Here is a 17,624-nt window from a genome sequence, read left to right as displayed (position 1 = left end):
CCAGTGCGCTGGGGGAACGGAAAGGACGTATAACGCAACGTGTACGAGGAAGGTCCGAAGAACAGGACTGGAGGAGGGCTTGTGTGTGACATTTTGTCAGGGCGGAAGTTGCATTTGCCCTCACAGCGTTTTTTAATTTATCTATAATTTCCGTAGGGTCAGGTTATTGCATTTTATTGCAGCTGGATTGTACCCTCGCGGGCTCGCTTCGGGCATGGTTGCTTGCTTCTCTCACCACACTATTATAGTCTATTATATTCAGGTATATGATTGTGGACACAGAGTGACATGATGGGAAATGTCACAATAATGAAATGGTTCTATCCGCAACCCTGGAGGAGGGTTGAGTTGTGTCTAGATCCACTTATGTTTTTTGACGAGGATGTGACGTTAGGTGAGGGGGGAAGGTGTTAGTTGCCCTTACAGCGTTTTATATTTTATCTGTAACTTATGGTAGGTGTAGGTTATTTTCTTTTATTTCAGCTGGATTGCACGCTTGCCATGCTTCGGGCATGGTGGCTGGCTTTGCTTTCAAATATTTATATTCCCCCTCAAGGTATAGGTGGGCACATGCATGATGGGGAACAGTTAAAAAAAAATTGGTTCTAGCCGCAAACCACTAATTAGCCCGGTTTACTGTATGCAGTAAGCCATTTTGATTTTTGACTGGAACTTTAAAAATTGTCAACTTTTCAAGTACAAGATGCCACCCAGGGTATTTAAACCAGTGCCACCGCACAGCCAGCACTACTCACTTTATGGGCCTGGTTTGTATCTGACAAATATGGTGGAATTACTAATACAATAAGTAATTTCTCAAAGACAAAAAAACTGATGTGTTCCAGCACACTGCTACAGTACAAACTTAACCTATAACTAATGATAACAGTAGACCAAATAGCTTTGAGCTTAACTTAAATGTGTGAACAACTCTAAATGCCCTATTCATAGAAATCTACTTCTATCAAAGTCAGAAGATGGAGTTCTGTATGGTATCAAAACCTAACCAACATGTCTTCATGTTCTCCAAAACTCTCCACTCATGGGGGTGTATTCAATGCCGCAGCGAGCGGCCAGCGAGGGGGTTAAACAGCGAGGATTGCAGAAAACCAGCGATCCTCGCTGTTTAACCCCCGCGCCGGCCGTTTGCCCTATTCAACGTTCCGGGGAAATCCTCGCTGTCACAGGACGGCGAGAATTCCCCAAAACAGTGAGACCCGCGGCTAATGCAGGAAACTCGCTGTATTTAGCAAAAAATGGAGTGAGGGGGAATTGGCATATGGGGGGGCTGCGTTGAATACTGTCAGGGTCAGTGGTGACAGCGAGCAGGAAGCTCTGCTCGCTGTCACCACTCGCCTACAGCATTGAATACCTGCAAGTGTCAGTGGGGGTGATTCTGGTTGTTTTGCAATAGCAAACTCCTTCTTTAATGGACAAATTTATTAACAGTTTCTTATATAGCGCAGCATATTCCATTGCGCTTTACAAAAGGAGACCGTGATACAACAAACAGGGTATTTACAGACAGTCAAAAGGTATGAGGGCCCTGCTCTCAAGCTTACAATCTATAGGGAAATAGGCATTGATACATAAGGATAGATACTGTATTCTTTTTTGGGTACTTGTGTATTATCACGGCGCCCATCGCATCGCATACCACTAATTAAGGTATGCGATGGGACCCGATTTTCGGGGCCAAAGACCCGCACTGTACAATAAAATATCGCATCGCATGCCATTAAAATTTAATTATTAAGATGCGATGCGATTTTTAAATGTACAAGCACCCTGATGGGTGATTACTATGTTAAATGCACCCCCATTGTTAACGCCACCCCCACTATCAACGCCAACCCGAAATGTGGCGAGCTCAGCGAGGCCGCGAGGGGCGGCGTTGATAGTGGGGGTGGCGTTAACAATGGGGGTGCATTTAACATAGTAATCACCCATCAGGGTGCTTGTACAAAACAAAATAACTCACCTAAATCTAATTCTCTATGTACATTTTACATCTGCCCCCCCCCCCTCCCGCAGTGCAGCATGGTTTTGCCCATTTGAGAAGGAATTTGCTTCTGAGAGTGAACCAGAATAAGGCCCATAGTGCAGAGAGTTATATTTAGGTGGGGTGTGTTTCAACTGAAATCTAAAGAGCAGCCAGTATTACTCTGCACAGAAACAAAAAAAATGCTCCCAAATGTAACTGTCTCTGCACGTTACATCATTCCCACCTGAGGTGCACATGGTTTTGTCCATTAAAGAAGTAGTTTTCTTTTGCAAACCAACTACAATCACCCCAGTGACTATAAGCAGCATATAGGCTTTTCTTTCTTAAAGTGTACATTTTGATACACCCAAATATATATAAAATAATAGAGAGTGCGGCAATAGTGCAAACCTGTCCCTTGAGGGAAAGGCCCTGATTCCGAAATACGTTGGTGTTGTAAGTTGCTACATGCTTTATTTACCTAGATTTGGCTTCCACCTGGGATCCCCATCGGGTATATTTTACAAAAGTGTGCGTCACCAATAATTATTACTTTGCGAGGAAAGCAGTAACTCCATCCACCTGTGTTCCTGCCTGACCACCACTAAAAGTGATGCAACCATTTGGGGAGGTGGACTTCCCTATTGCAGGATGACCCAGTCTCCCTGTAGCAAGGGAAATGCAGAATATGCCCCCCCCCCCATAATAATATACACTGGCCTTAGCTTGTTCAGCACCGGGTTTTCGTAGTGAACCAAAATCATTTGCAGAGGGGAGGAAGGGACAGGGGCGGTGGCGGCACTGGGCCATGTATAACACATCCCTATGCTGACAGTAGATGTAGAACTGTGGGTGCATGCATACAAATGCATCTAGGGCTTTCTGAGCCATGTAGTTCACCTATAACAACAAAAAGCACTGGAAAGCACACTACTAGAGACAAACCCTCGTATTTCTTATCTAGATTTGGGAAAGGAGGGTGGGCATTTATTTGCCTGGGATTAGGGATGGAGAATTGGTCAATCCTGGGATTGGCTTCCATAATTTAAAAAACACGCCCTTTGTGAGGCCCCCAGATGCCGCCTGCACGGCCGCCCGCCCCCACAGGCATGTGAATGGATGATTTGTATAATCATCCATTCGCAGCCTTGGGGGCGGGTGAGTAACCATTAGATGGTCGGCGACCATCGAATGATTTCTTCAGTGCTCGCAGAGCTGAGACACCTCTAAGTTTTCTCAGACCAGCGAGCGCCCTGTGCGGGAAGCAGGTGGGCAGCTGACATGCACTGACTTCTGCTGCCCACACCTACGTCATCGAGGAATTACAATGGTAACACCCATAAAACACTGGGCGTTCCCATAGACAAATTAACCGGCTTAAAACACACACAGTATCGGAGCATTTCCTTATTGTGCATAATTCTAACGAGTGTCAGATAAAAAAAAATTGTGCCATATTTATTATTATTTATTTACAGTTTCTTATATAGCGCAGCGTTGCGCTTTACAATAGTAGACAGTGATAAGACAAACTGGGTAACAACAGACAGACTTGGAGGTAGGAGGGCCCTGCTGCAAGATTACAATCTATAGGGATATAGGGGGGAAACATAAGGACAGGCACCAGTAATAGCATAGCAGTTACAAGTCCAGAAGGGAAGCTATATAATACATAAGTGCCTCGGAGGGTTATGCATGTAGAACTTAAATATGATAGGCTTGCCTGAAGAGGTGAGTTTTCAGGGAACGCTTGAAAGTTTGGAGACTGGTGGAGAGTCTTAATGTGCGTGGAAGGGCATTCCATAGGATGGGAGCAGCCCGATAAAAGTCCTGTAATAATGAATGGGAGCTAATGATCCGTGCAGAAGAGAGACGCAGATCTTGTGTAGAGCGTAGTGGTCGAGATGGGAGATATTTTGTATATATATATATATATATATAAGTGCAGAGATATATGCTGGTGCAGTATGGTTAATAGCTTTATAAGCAAGTAGAAGTGTTTTATATTGAATACGGTAATATACAGGCAACCAATGGAGGGACTGGCAGAGCGGATCAGCAGACGATGAGTGTCTTGCAAGGAAGATCAGCCTAGCAGCAGCATTTAAAATTAATTGCCGTGGTGAGAGTCTGTTCTTGGGAAGACCAGTTAGGAGACTATTGCAATAATCAATGCAGGATATAATAAGTGCATGGATAAGAGATTTGGTAGTGTCTTGTGTGAGATAGGGTCGTATTTTGGATATGTTTTTTACATGCATGTAACATGATTTGGAGACAGATTGAATGTGGGGAAGAAAGGACAGTTCAGAGTCGAGGATGACCCCTAAGCAGCGAGCTTGTGGGGTAGGGTAGATTATCGAGTTGTATATTTAGAAGAGAGGGTTGGTAATCGCACAGGAAAGGGTAAATATAAGTCAAGAAGGTTTGGCCCCTCAATAGGTGTCTCAATAGTTAAATTCGTGTGACATGTGAGGGTGTGCTACCACAGGACATCAAAAAGTTGCATATACAGTTTTGGACAGAAAGAAATGTCACTGTGTGGTGCACCAAAAATAAAGAGTCAATTAAAATCTAACCTTTATTGTTATGGGTTTAAAAGTATAGCGAAATATAAAAGACACAGAACAAAAATGACATACACATTAGTTTAAAAAAGGATATGAATTATCCTTGCAACGTGGGGTCCCACACTCCTAATATTCAATTCCCACTAATGCTGAGGTACGTGATCTGTCTAGTGGGTATCTTGTATTCTTATATATATACGGCGGGCATTGGACATGTATCGTAAATTACCCCATTCATAGGGGAAAGTTGGTACAAGTTTGGGGTCGGCTGCTACAAGACAGGTTTGGTATTACAGCGATAATTATGCCAGAGATAAATAATTAGGCAAAGTTATGCCAGAAATAGATAATTAGGCAAAATCAGGATTTGCATTTAGCAATACCAATAATCGCTCAGTGTGTAGTATTAATATGTCTACAGGAGCATGTCGGTAGCAACCAATCTAGCATGAATCGTATATGCACATAATAGGGATGCCCATTGTAAAGTAGCCGTACACGTCAGCGGTGATCTTAATACAGTTCCTGGAGTATAATGTGTCTGACTATAAGACACGTTGTCTCACGATGTAATGGGACTGTATAGCCGAATATATCAGTACTGATATTTGATATAATCCCTGGAGTACAGTGTATCTATTTTAGGACACACTGGCTCACGATGTAACCGGATTGGATACCATTAATTCCTCAATAATTTATGCTTATTATGCCGGCCGTATAATTTACAGATAAATTGTCAAAGTATCTATGCCATTGGTTTTTAATATAAACAAAGTAGTGTCTGGTATGCTTTCTCTTACACTTGTTAAGTGTTTTATTTATTATTCACACCCAAATAAGTGTTTTTAACAGAGTGCACAATAATCAGGTTAAAGGATGTCAGTAATCGCTGGGTGTGTGGCGTTCACACGTTATACCCAGGCGCTTCAATGACAGTTTCTTCCACACTGATCATGTGTTTATCGGTACCAGTAGCAATCACTTAACAGTGGTGGCAATGTCAAACACAATGGGTCAGAGTATCTAAGTGATAATGCGTTAGTTAGTTGTAACAGGTTGTTTCTGAGACTGAGTGATCACACTAGGCTCCGTATGTTGCGATCATACGCCCGCCGGCCATATACACCGCGGCGGTGATCGCTACACGTTAGTTAGATACAAGACCCGCAACGTGAAATCTACAGTCCCTGGAGCGCGGCGTGCTTGATGATTACACGCCGTCTCACAGTATGTAAGACTGGATTCACACTTGCGATACAATTAAGCGCCCTTCAGCCAACGGGCTGCTTGTCAATGCGCCCGCTCAATAGCGTTTCAATTTTAAACTAGACAGATCAAAAATTGTACATTTCAATTGGGGTAAGGGAGTGGGGATAGCCCACGAAGTGTACGGTCGGCGTACGCTTCGCTAATGAACTTTCCCCTATGAATGGGGTAATTTACGATACATGTCCAATGCCCGCCGTATATATATAAGAATACAAGATACCCACTAGACAGATCACGTACCTCAGCATTAGTGGGAATTGAATATTAGGAGTGTGGGACCCCACGTTGCAAGGATAATTCATATCCTTTTTTAAACTAATGTGTATGTCATTTTTGTTCTGTGTCTTTTATATTTCGCTATACTTTTAAACCCATAACAATAAAGGTTAGATTTTAATTGACTCTTTATTTTTGGTGCACCACACAGTGACATTTCTTTCTGTCCAAAACTGTATAGATTATCGAGTTGTCAACAGCGATGGAGATGTCAGGATGGTAACTGTTCTTAGTTGGCGGGAATATAAGTAATTCCGTTTTGGAAATATTGAGTTTGAGTTGGCGACAAGACATCCAAGATGAGATGGCGAGAGACAATCAGAAACTTGACCCAAAACCACTGGTGACAACTCTGGGGTTGATAGATAGATTTGAGTATCATCAGCATACAAGTGATACTGAAATCCGAAAGAGCTGATTAGTTTGCCACGAGAGGAGGTATAGATTGAGAAGAGCAGAGGACCTAAGACTGAACCTTGCGGAACTCCGACTGACAGAGGTAATGAAGAGGAAGTAGAGTTAGAGAAGCGAACACTGAAAGAGCGATCAGATAGGTAAGATGTGAACCAGGAAAGGGCTGTATCATTAAGACCTAGGGAGTGTAGTGTTTGTAAGAGAAGAGAGTGATCGACGGTGTCAAATGCAGCAGAAAGATCAAGAAGAATAAGTAGTGAGTAATGGCCTTTAGACTTAGCCGTTACCAGATCATTCACCACTTTAGTCAGTGCTGTCTCAGTGGAGTGTTGAGAGCGAAAACCTGACTGAAGTGGGTCTAATAGGGTGTTAGAGTTAAGAAAGTTTGTGAGGCGAGAGTAGACAAGTCTCTCCAGTAGCTTGGAGAGGCATGGGAGCTGAGATATAGGACGATAGTTAGAGAGAGCGTTGGGGTCAGAATTCTGTTTTTTTAGAATAGGAGTTATCACTGCATGTTTGAGCAGAGAAGGAAAAGTACCAGTAGTAAGAGAGAGATTGCAGATTTTAGTTAAGGTTGGAATAATCACAGGAGATAGATTTTTAATGACTTGCGCAGGTATAGGATCGAGAGGAGAGGTAGTAGAGTAAGAAGATAAGAAGAGTGCGGATACTTCCTTTTCATTTGTGGGCTCAAATGAAGAGAAAGTGCCAGAGGGTTCAAGTGGGAAAGAAAGAGGGTTAGAGGTTGTGGAAGGGCATACCATTTCATCTCGGATGTTATCAATCTTGTCCTTAAAGTAGGAGGCAAGTTCTTGTGCACTGATGGTAGCCGGTGGGGGAGGAGGGGGAGGGTACAGAAGAGACTTAAAGGTGTTAAAAAGTCGCTTAGTGTTGGTGGCATGAGAAGAGATGAGAGATTTGTAGTATGTTTGTTTGGCAGTGTCCAAAGCATTGCTGTAGGAGTAGTAGCTAGTTTTATATGCAAGGAAATCAGTCGTACTACGAGATTTGCGCCATTGGCGTTCTACTTTACGTGACTGATTTCGTAGTTGTCTTGTTGTTTTGGTGTGCCACGGTTGGCATCTAAGCCTACGTGGGGTGTAATGGGTAGCTGGAGCCACGTCATCAAGGGCTGTTTCAAGAGTCTGGTAGAAGTGGGAAACAGCAGAGTCAGGAGAGGTAAATGTAGAAATTAGTGAGAGCTGTTGTTGCAGGGAGGTGGTAAGTTGTGGAAAATTAATTGCATTAGTATTTCTGCGGGTTAGAGTAGGCTTGCATGATTTCAGTGTCAGTGAGCTTGGGGTAATGAAAGAGAGTGAGAGGGTAATGAGATTGTTATCAGAGAGAGGGAAGGGAGTGTTAGTAAAATCAGAGACTGAGCACAGCCTGTTAAAAACAAGGTCAAGGCAGTGGCTTCCATGAGTAGAGGAGTCAGACCACTGGGAGAGGCCGAGAGAGGAGGTTAGAGAGAGGAGTTTGGAAGCATGCAAAGATGGTGGACTGTCAATAGCAATATTGAAGTCACCCAGGATGACAGTGGAGATGTCAGAGGATAAGAAATGGGGGAGCCAGGCAGAGAAATCTTCTAGAAATTGAGTTTTGGGAAGCCCAGGTGGGCGATAGATAGCAGCAACATGCAGAGAGAAAGGGGAAAACACCCTAATAGAGTGAACTTCAAATGATGTAAATGTGAGTGAAGGAGCAGATGGTAGAACTGAGTATGTGAAGTTTTGTGACAGTAATATACCAACCCCACCTCCTTTACAGTTACCAGGCCTGGGGGTGTGAGTGAAGTGGAAACCACCATGTGACAGTGCTGCAGGCGAGGCCGTGTCTGCAGGGGCTGACTGGCAAATTTTAGCCTGGGGGGCAAGTCCAGAGCACTGGCCCAAAAGTAATAGCGTATTGTTCATTGCAGGTTTTTAATTAAAAAAATATGTATTAATTAAAAAAAAGATTAGGCCTGGAGTTGATTATATCAACTCCAGACACCACAGGCTGCTCTCCTGCATAAATAAAGAACAGGATACCACAGGCTGCTCCCTTGCATACAGAACAGGACACCACAAGCTTCTTCCTTGCGTAAAGAACAGGGCACCACATGCTGCTCCCTTGCGTAAAGAACAGGGCACCACAGGCTGCTCCCCTTGCGTAAAGAACAGGACACCACAGGCTGCTCCCCTTGCGTAAAGAACAGGACATTACAGGCTGCTCCCCTTGCATAAAGAACAGGACACCACAGGCTGCTCCCCTTGCATAAAGAACAGGACACCACAGGCTGCTCCCTTGCATAAAGAACAGGACATCACAGGCTGCTCCCTTGCATAAAGAACAGGACACCACAGGCTGCTCCCCCTGCACATTAACAGATCCCTTACTCTTCAGTCTTCTGAACTAATCCGGGATCTGTCCATGTGTCTAGCAAAATTGGACAAAGTTCTCAGAATTCAGCCCAAAAGGACACATCTACGGAAATGTCCATAGCCTTCTATATACTTGTGGAATGTATGACGTGAAATTTGCCCCCTTCCAAGGTTGCATGCTGAAAAAAGGTATATAATGCCCATAGTAGTAATGCCTCAGATACACATAAGGTGCCCAGTAAAAGCAGTGTTGTAACAAAACATTTTGGTGCCCTGTGCCTAAAAAAGAATCGCTGCCTCGCACACTCACTAAAACAGGGACAGTGCGTGCCGAAGGCACACCACAAAAAATGTACACAGTAAAGCCCATTACACATTGTCACCCACCATAATGCCCATTACACATTGTCACCCACCATAATGCCCATTACGCATTACGCATTATGCCACACATCGTAATGCTTATTATACATTATGACGCACACCGTAATGCCCATTACATATTATGCCGCACACCGTAATGCCCATTACACATTATGCGGCCCAACACGCATTATGCTGCACAACGTAATGCCTATTACACATTATGCCTCACATCGTAATGCCCATCACACATTATGTGTAATGATGTAGAACACTGCAATGCCCCATTACTCCTGCATATGATGCCCCCAGTAGTGTCCCACACACAATACTCCAAGTTGTGGCATTTACATTATATTCACTGCTTCTGCTATTCCACCATATCCCCTCCACATACCTGCTGCTGTGAATGTCACATTCAATCACATCCCCTGCTGATTATGATGGCAGACTTGGAGATGAGGTGAGTGGACGGCTGGGCACAAATTGGGCCGGGTACATACATCAGGCAGCCGGGTGGCTGACGCAAGTGCCATATTCTGGGGCCGGTCACAGCTGACCCCCTCCCCCTGTGCCCGGGCCTGCCTCCATCTGTCGTCCTCAGTCCCACTCCTCCGTCCTCCTCTGGCACAGAGCGCGGCCGCGGGCGGCGTCATCATGACGTCCCACTCCGCACGCATTTTCTCTCTCAGCGCCGGCACCAGGCATTAGGATCAGGAGGAACAGGCGGGCATGTTCTGAACGCTGGTGGCACGAGCTACAGGATCATGGCGGCCCGCCGGCGGAGGATCAGCTGCCTGCAACACACTCTGATAGAGCGGCCTGGGGGGCACATGGCACCCTGCCCCCCGGGCCAGCCCGCCCCTGCGTGTCTGATTGTGTGAGCCAGGTTTCTGTAACTGCCAGCAGGTTGAATTTGTGAGAGATAAAGAGGTCATGGATGGATGTTAATTTATTGCAAACAGAGCGTGCATTCAATAGGGCACATTTAAGTTGTTTGGAGTGTGGTGGGAGGCATGTGATATTTATGAGGTTAGCCGAATTTCTAGGCATACAACCAGTAAACTCTGAGTGGGACAGGTGGTTTGGGCCTGGGTTTGGTGATATGTCACCAGCTAATAAGATTAGAAAGGAGAGATAGATAAAGGTGGATGTTTGTGTTTTTTTGTATTGGTGGTGGGATGTGTATGTGAAAGTACAAGTAGAGAAGTAAAGTAAAGAGCTCATGAGTGTTTAGAAGAGGGGGAGTGAATAATAGAAGAGGCAATGTGCACAGAGTGGTGAGTGTCAGGGAGATTATAGGATGAGTGAAGTTTGGTGAAAATTCCATGTAATGAAATCAGAAGTAGCAGTTTGGTGAGCATGATGTAATAATGTATATTGTATTTACCTTGCTTGATGTTGTTCAATGTTTTTCAACTGTTTTTTTAACTGTTCTTTAAAAGTATTATCACTTTGTAATTTATCACTTAGTATAAACTCCCCATCAGGTATCCCCCAGGTCCACACCTTTCCATCTCACCATAAACTTAACCTAAACCTTAATAACTAACTTATATAATAAAAAGACACAGACACAAGTGCTGGCGTTTCAAAATGAATGTCAATTTATTTTGACAATTAAACTAACTATATATATAATGGTGGCGGCACCAAAGAAGGTCACTATAGGAAAGTGGGGTTAAAGATGTTACCATACACACCATCGCTGGTGATCGCTCTCCCCGGTCATCCACTCGTGCTAGTGTTGACCACCCCCCGGGCGGAAGCATGGCCGATGACCATCGATGTCAGGAGAGAGCGACACCCCACTATCTACACACACACATAAAGATCTTACAAGGATGACCGTTCTTTACCGCCGCCGAAGAGAGAAGAAATAGGGAAGGGTGGGTGGGGCTTTTTCAGACAGAGGGAGAACTTCCTGTAAGTATGTTCCTTTTCTTCCCTGTCTGTACCCTCCCACTGCTCTGATAGGCCTTGTGCCCATCCTATTAGCATATCAGCTGACCTTCCAGCGTAACCTGGGGAACCCATCAGGGGTTTATGCACACTCAGTGCTTATTCAGCATTCGTGGTTCTTAAACTCCCCATCAGGTATCCCCCAGGTCCACACCTTTCCATCTCACCATAAACTTAACCTAAACCTTAATAACTAACTTATATAATAAAAAGACACAGACACAAGTGCTGGCGTTTCAAAATGAATGTCAATTTATTTTGACAATTAAACTAACTATATATATAATGGTGGCGGCACCAAAGAACGGTCACTATAGGAAAGTGGGGTTAAAGATGTTACCATACACACCATCGCTGGTGATCGCTCTCCCCGGTCATCCACTCGTGCTAGTGGTGACCACCCCCCGGGCGGAAGCATGGCCGATGACCATCGATGTCAGGAGAGAGCGACACCCCACTATCTACACACACACATCAAGATCTTACAAGGATGACCGTTCTTTACCGCCACAGCTAGGCCCTAAGCCGCAGCACCGCCACCAAGTAGGAAACGCTCAGCACTGTGTATCTAACCAACTAAAGACATCGCCCAAAAACAGAGCCACGCCCTCCGGGCTCAGATGAACACCATCGCTCCTATACAGCGCACTCCGCTGAAAGCTGATGGCGTTATGGCGAATAACACCCCCGCCATTGGTCAGCAGATACTTCTCAACTGCAGCGTTCACCGTCTTCCGTGAACGCTCCAGGCGGGGGCAGGACATCGCATTCCTCCACACTATCCTCGATATAATGGAGGACCACACCAACTTACATGCAGGCAGATACAATGAAATAAAATAGAGGTCCCGCACAATCACAGAGCGTAGCTCCAGAGCGGTCACCCGCCCTAAGTCATTGCCACCCAGGTGGAATATAATGACTCTCGGGACCCCAAAATTTCGCAGGGCTCGAATCAGCCCAGCCTGCAGCCCTTTCCACAGCATACCTCTCTCACCCAGCCACCTAACCTCCCCAGCTCGACCAAACACACGTACATCAGAGGCGATGTTTGCCCTGGAAGCCCAATAGACAAAGGAATGTCCAATCATCCATATGGACTTAACGTCCTGTCGACCTGAAATATTTATAGAGAGGTTAGAAGGCTGTCGACAAGCTTGCATACCACGCATTCACCACACTTGTTAGGAGAGAGGAATGAGAAAAAACCGTGGCCGACCAGCTCTTGAGGCACAAAACACACCGTCTGGAGTAAACTAACAAGTACGCCATGCCTGATTGTAATTATAGCCGAATTGTGCCCCCAGACGGATGTGAAAACACACCTCAAGGCCCCCACTGGAAGTTGACGAGCGCTTATGCGTCCAGTCGACCATGGTGAAAAGTGACAGATAAAGCTGGCCGAATGTACCTCCGGAATACTGCCGAGCGCCATCGACCCAGAGATTGAATTTCTGCGTCGGAGCGGCCCTCTGCAGCCGCCGAGGTAGCAGCCCCAATCCTAAAGGAATGAGACCCAAATTCCTTAGGATCGAGACCCGTGGCCTCCAGCGCCCGTCCCAAGACGTGACAAAATTGGTATTTGGTGAGCGGTGACCCATCCTCGTGCATCAGCCATGCGCCTGGAAGGTCCGGGCGCACCTGGGCGAAGGCCGAGACCAACGTCACAGGGCACGCCCTCTCCACCGTGCACGGGAGCAAGGACAGCCACCGCCCCCTCCCCGCCTGGTCCGTCTTGGAACGTCGCAGGTGACATAGCACCGAGTCAGCTTGGACCACCAGGTCGTCCACGGCCAAAGGCGAGGGCGTCCGTTTTGACGGGGCCACCAGCTCCCCAATCCTGAAGGCCCCGTGGTATGCCATCACGTACGCCGTGCGGAACAAGAGTACCTCGTAATAAGGCCAGCAGATGTCCCCCAGGGCGTCCAGCAGTGCTGGAAGTAACGACATATCAATGGGATGCCTGCAGTCCGGGGGAGCGGGTGTAGCCCGCCGCCAACCACGCAACGCCCTAGACACCAAAAATGACCGAGACGGGTCCGCCCTACCCTGCAGTGAGGAGAAAAACGACACCCCTGCCAAAACCCTGCGCACGGAGGCGACAGAGCGACCATTGGAGTATGCACTCCATACAAAGGCCACCATGGCCGCTTCAGGTGTCTTACCTGCTTGCGGAGCAGACAGTCTGAACTGCTCCCACTCCTGCCATCCAGCCTGATAGCAGTGGAGCGTCCGTGGCGCGATAGCCCGCATGGCTAGCCCCTCCATTCCGGCCTGATCATCTGCCAAATATAAGAGGGACAGCATTCACCAACAATAGATGCATCAGGAGCCAGGGCCCGAAACTTCTCCCAGTCGGCCCTGGACAGTGCGTCTGCCACAGAGTTCTCTACTCCGGAACATGTTGTGCCACAAACTGTATGTTGAACAGCAGGCATCGCAGCACCAATCGTGCAAGCAGGCGAACTACAGGCATGGAAGCTGAACCCTGCCTGTTAATAGAGTGAACCACTCCCAAATTATCGCACCAAAATATGATGCTGGAGTCGCGAAGCCTGTCTGCCCATAGCTCCAGCGCCACTACAATGGGGAACAGCTCCAAGAGCAGTAAGTTTTTTGTGAGCCCTTCCGACACCCATTCTACCAGTCATGTGGCAGCGCACCACGACCCGTGCAGGAAGGCTCCGAAACCCACCCCGCCCGCTGCATCAGTATACAATTGTAACTGCGCATTGGTGCACGGGCTCGCAGGCCAAATCAGGACACCGTTGAACTGCTCCAGGAAGGAGAGCCAAGTGCGTAAATCCCTCTTGATCTCTGCAGAGAGACGTACATAATGGAGGGGGTGCCTGACGCCTGACATGGATCTCTCCAACTTTCTACAAAAAACTCTACCCATGGGTATGACCCTGCATGCAAAATGCAGAAGTCCCAGGAGCGACTGAAGCTGGCGCAACTGTAGCTTACCCGTGGCCAATGCAAGGCTAATGGCTCCACGTAGCCGAGACAGCTTGTCCTGGGGGAGGCGGCAACAGGCCGCAACTGTGTCTATTTCTATCCCCAAGAAGGACAGGCACTGCACTGGGCCTTCCGTCTTGTCCGCAGCAATGGGAACCCCGAACTCCCTGAAAAGATCTTGCAGGTATGTCAGCAGGAGCTTGCAGCGCCGAGAACCGGCAGGGCCCACACACAAGAAGTCATCCAAGTAGTGGGCCACACCAGTTTCGCCTGAACCCGATACTACGCACCAATGCAAGAAACTGCTAAATCGCTCGAAATAGGCGCAAGAAATCGAGCAGCCCATCTGTAAGCACCTGTCCACGTAGAAACCCGTGGGAAGGCGAAAGCCCATGAACCGGAATGATTCCGGATGGAGAGGGAGAAGGCGAAAGGCGGACTCAATGTCCACCTTGGCCAGCAAAGCCCCGTGTCCGTGGCTGCGCACTATATCAAGAGCCTGTTCGAACGACTGGTACCGCACGCGGCACAAGTGTTCAGGGATGGAGTCATTAACAGAACTGCCCGGGGGATGGGACAAGTGTTGGATAAGCCTAAACTTGCCGCTAGCCTTCTTGGGGACGACCCCTACAGGGGAGAGAACCAGGTTCTCTATAGGGGGAGACGGGAAGGGGCCCACCATCCTACCCAAGCTCACCTCTTTGTCCACCTTCTCTAAGACTACCCCGGGCATCTGCATTGCGGATTTTAAATTACGGGGGGCATGCGCTACCACCTCCCCCCGGATTGGTAGGCGGAAACCCAGGCGGAAGCCTTGCTCTAAAAATTCAGCCTCCTCCCTACGCGGGTACCGTCCCAGCCAGCCGGCCAAGCGGTCAACCCGTACAGGAGAAGGGGCCTTACTGAGGTGCGCTCCCGGCTGCTGCAGCCTGGGAGGTGCCTCCCTGCTTTCCTTTCCTGCAATCCCTAAATGGGTGATTGCCCCAGCATTTTGAGCATGCGTGCTTGAACTTGCAAGAAGCTCCCAGGGCGCAACCCGCTCCGTTAAATGCAAAGCAACGCCCGGCGGAGGCTCCCCCCGCCCTACCGCAAAAGGGTTGTTGTTGCTTGCGAGGGGCGGGGCTGGAGGCTGGTGTAGCCGCAGGAGCGGCCGCCGGCTTTGGCCCCATCCAAATCTCCACGTATTTACACCCCAACGCCATAATTGCCAGCCCTGACTGCTTGCGACGGAAGCTCTCATCATATGAGCGCCATGAGGAGTCGGCTTCTGACAGGAACATCTGATGAATCATGTGCATGTAGCGCACCATGTTCATGTGTTCCTGCGGTCTCGTTTCTAAGTAACAAGCCGCGAACATAAACATGCCCGCCTGCCACCGGTGATAGGTGCAGTAGGCCTCCTCCCCGATACCCCCTCGCTTCTTAGCCGCGCGATATTCCTTTTCAGCCTGCGCCGTCATAGCGAAGAAGCTGACGTACTTCCCGTCCCTAATGCCTTCTTGAACGCTGCGCCTGAGTCCTCTGAGCACGGCTGTGTTCTCGCACTGGACCACTTTGCCCCTAGGGAACAAAGGGGACCCCGAGCTGCCACTGGAAATAGAGTGCCTGCGACGCCTGCGGGATTTGCGGCCCCCATCCTCCTCCGACGACCCCGAGTCGGATCCGCCGGAGGAAGAGGAGGTATGCGCAGCCCTACGCTTGCGCCGCTTGCGCTTGGACGCTGACCCACCTGAAGTACCTTCCACTGGTACGAGGCTCATCTGTGAGGGCTCCTCCACCAAACCCACTGGGGGAGTTCCGGAAGCAACGATATCCCTAGCGCTGAGGGGGGCCGTAGGTCTTGCCGTTGCCGCCGGGGCGGCCCTAACTGACAGAGCCGGGGCAGGAATCACTGAGGAGGCCGAATGGTCATGACTGTGGTCCGGGGCAACCCCCCCGGAAGCAGGTGACTGTCTCATAAAATTGGAAAGTAGGGACAGGAACTGCTGTACCCCCCCATCTGCAGCCGCAGGTAGTGGGGGGGTTGCTATGGGATCCGGCGCAGCAGGCGCAGGGGCCTGAGCACTGCGCAGGGGGAGCAACCTGGCCCTTCTAAGGAGCTGCCGCCTCGCCATGTGCAGCGAGGACCTCATCCCTAGGGACCTCGTTCCCCTAGGTGTGTCAATGGGGGCTGATGGCACTATCTGGGCCCTAGTCGGCCCCTGACTCCTACCTCTGGCCCTCCCGCGGCCCCTACCCGCCCCGCTGGGGGTGGGAGGGGGTGCTCCTGACGGGAGACCCCTCTGTGGCAACCTGGAGGCCAGGATGGGGATGGATGAGGGACGAGTGGTATACAGGCGCCTATCTGCGTCCTGTGTCTGTAGAGGGGTGAGCTGTGGGGCCTGCACAAAAGCGCCTCTGGAGCTGGACCGGGCGGAAGGCCGCGATCCAGGCCTGGCGGTATTGCCCGGCGTGCGGGGGCCTAGCCCTCTCGCACGAGTGTTTGCTGCGCGGGCTCTACCCCCGCCCGACCCCCCCTGGCCACCGCGCGTGCCGCGGCCTACACCTGCATTACGCGAGGTCCGTCGCCGGGCCGCGTCATCAGCCGGCGCCGCGACCATCGCGCCATGACGCGCGGGCGGCACGGGAGCCGCAGAACCCCGCCGCGATCCCCTCCGGTCCCCACTGGAACCACCAGGGACCGCGCCGCTAGGCCCCGCAGCCTCCCAATCCGCCTCCGCCGCATCAGCAAGGCGGGCGGGCGGGTAGCCCTACGCGGCCTGTAGGCCATGGATACAGCTATAGAGAGGGACAGATGAGAAGAGAGGGACAGATCTATAAAGAGGGGGAACAGAGGAGACAGAGAAAGTATTAAAGATGAAGAAAAACGCTTGCACAGAAAACAGATATTGATTGCTGCAGAGCAGCGCTTGCCTGATCCTGCAGCAGCTTTTTCAGACAGAGGGAGAACTTCCTGTATGTTCCTTTTCTTCCCTGTCTGTACCCTCCCACTGCTCTGATAGGCCTTGTGCCCATCCTATTAGCATATCAGCTGACCTTCCAGCGTAACCTGGGGAACCCATCAGGGGTTTATGCACACTCAGTGCTTATTCAGCATTCGTGGTTCTGATTACTAACTTAGAAAACTGCCCAGGCAGAGGACTGCCTTATAAGTGAAGATATATACCAAGTCTGATTAGAAGAGGCTACAGCTGAGGGCACATGACCAGCTAATCAAAGGACATCAATTAGCTTGTTTTAAATAAACACTAGCCAAAAATATATACCCCAATAAATTAGGCCTCACTGACAACAGCTTCAAACAGATTATGCAAAGGGTAGAAACATCCTTAACAATACAACACTGGTTCTGCAATTGCCATAATTCAGATTAGCAGTTAAAAGTGATTTTAGGAGACAAATGAAAAGTCACATACATGGAATAATTACTGCAAGACCTCAATAGGAGTATATGCAGAGCGC

The 17,624-nt window shown here is 48.7% G+C and overlaps 1 protein-coding gene across 3 annotated transcripts in view; it reads left to right on the top strand.

The window, feature by feature from the left end:
* Position 1: 1 nt before the first annotated feature.
* LOC146008053 (uncharacterized) overlaps positions 2-17,624 on the top strand; it is a 48,714-nt gene continuing 31,091 nt past the window's right edge. For 2 of the 3 annotated variants that reach the window (XM_083146944.1, XM_083146943.1), the window contains exon 1: positions 3-394. In XM_083146944.1, coding sequence (XP_083003070.1) covers positions 289-394 — 106 coding nt within the window. In that variant the 5' untranslated portion in view covers positions 3-288. Of the gene's footprint in view, positions 395-17,624 lie in introns of all 3 variants that reach the window. The other variant, XR_014444452.1, reaches the window with a different exon arrangement.

Source organism: Crinia signifera, chromosome 6 (genome assembly GCF_055691185.1).
Source record: "Crinia signifera chromosome 6, ASM5569118v1, whole genome shotgun sequence".
NCBI lineage: Eukaryota > Metazoa > Chordata > Amphibia > Anura > Myobatrachidae > Crinia > Crinia signifera.
This window is presented reverse-complemented; position numbering and strand designations above follow the sequence as displayed.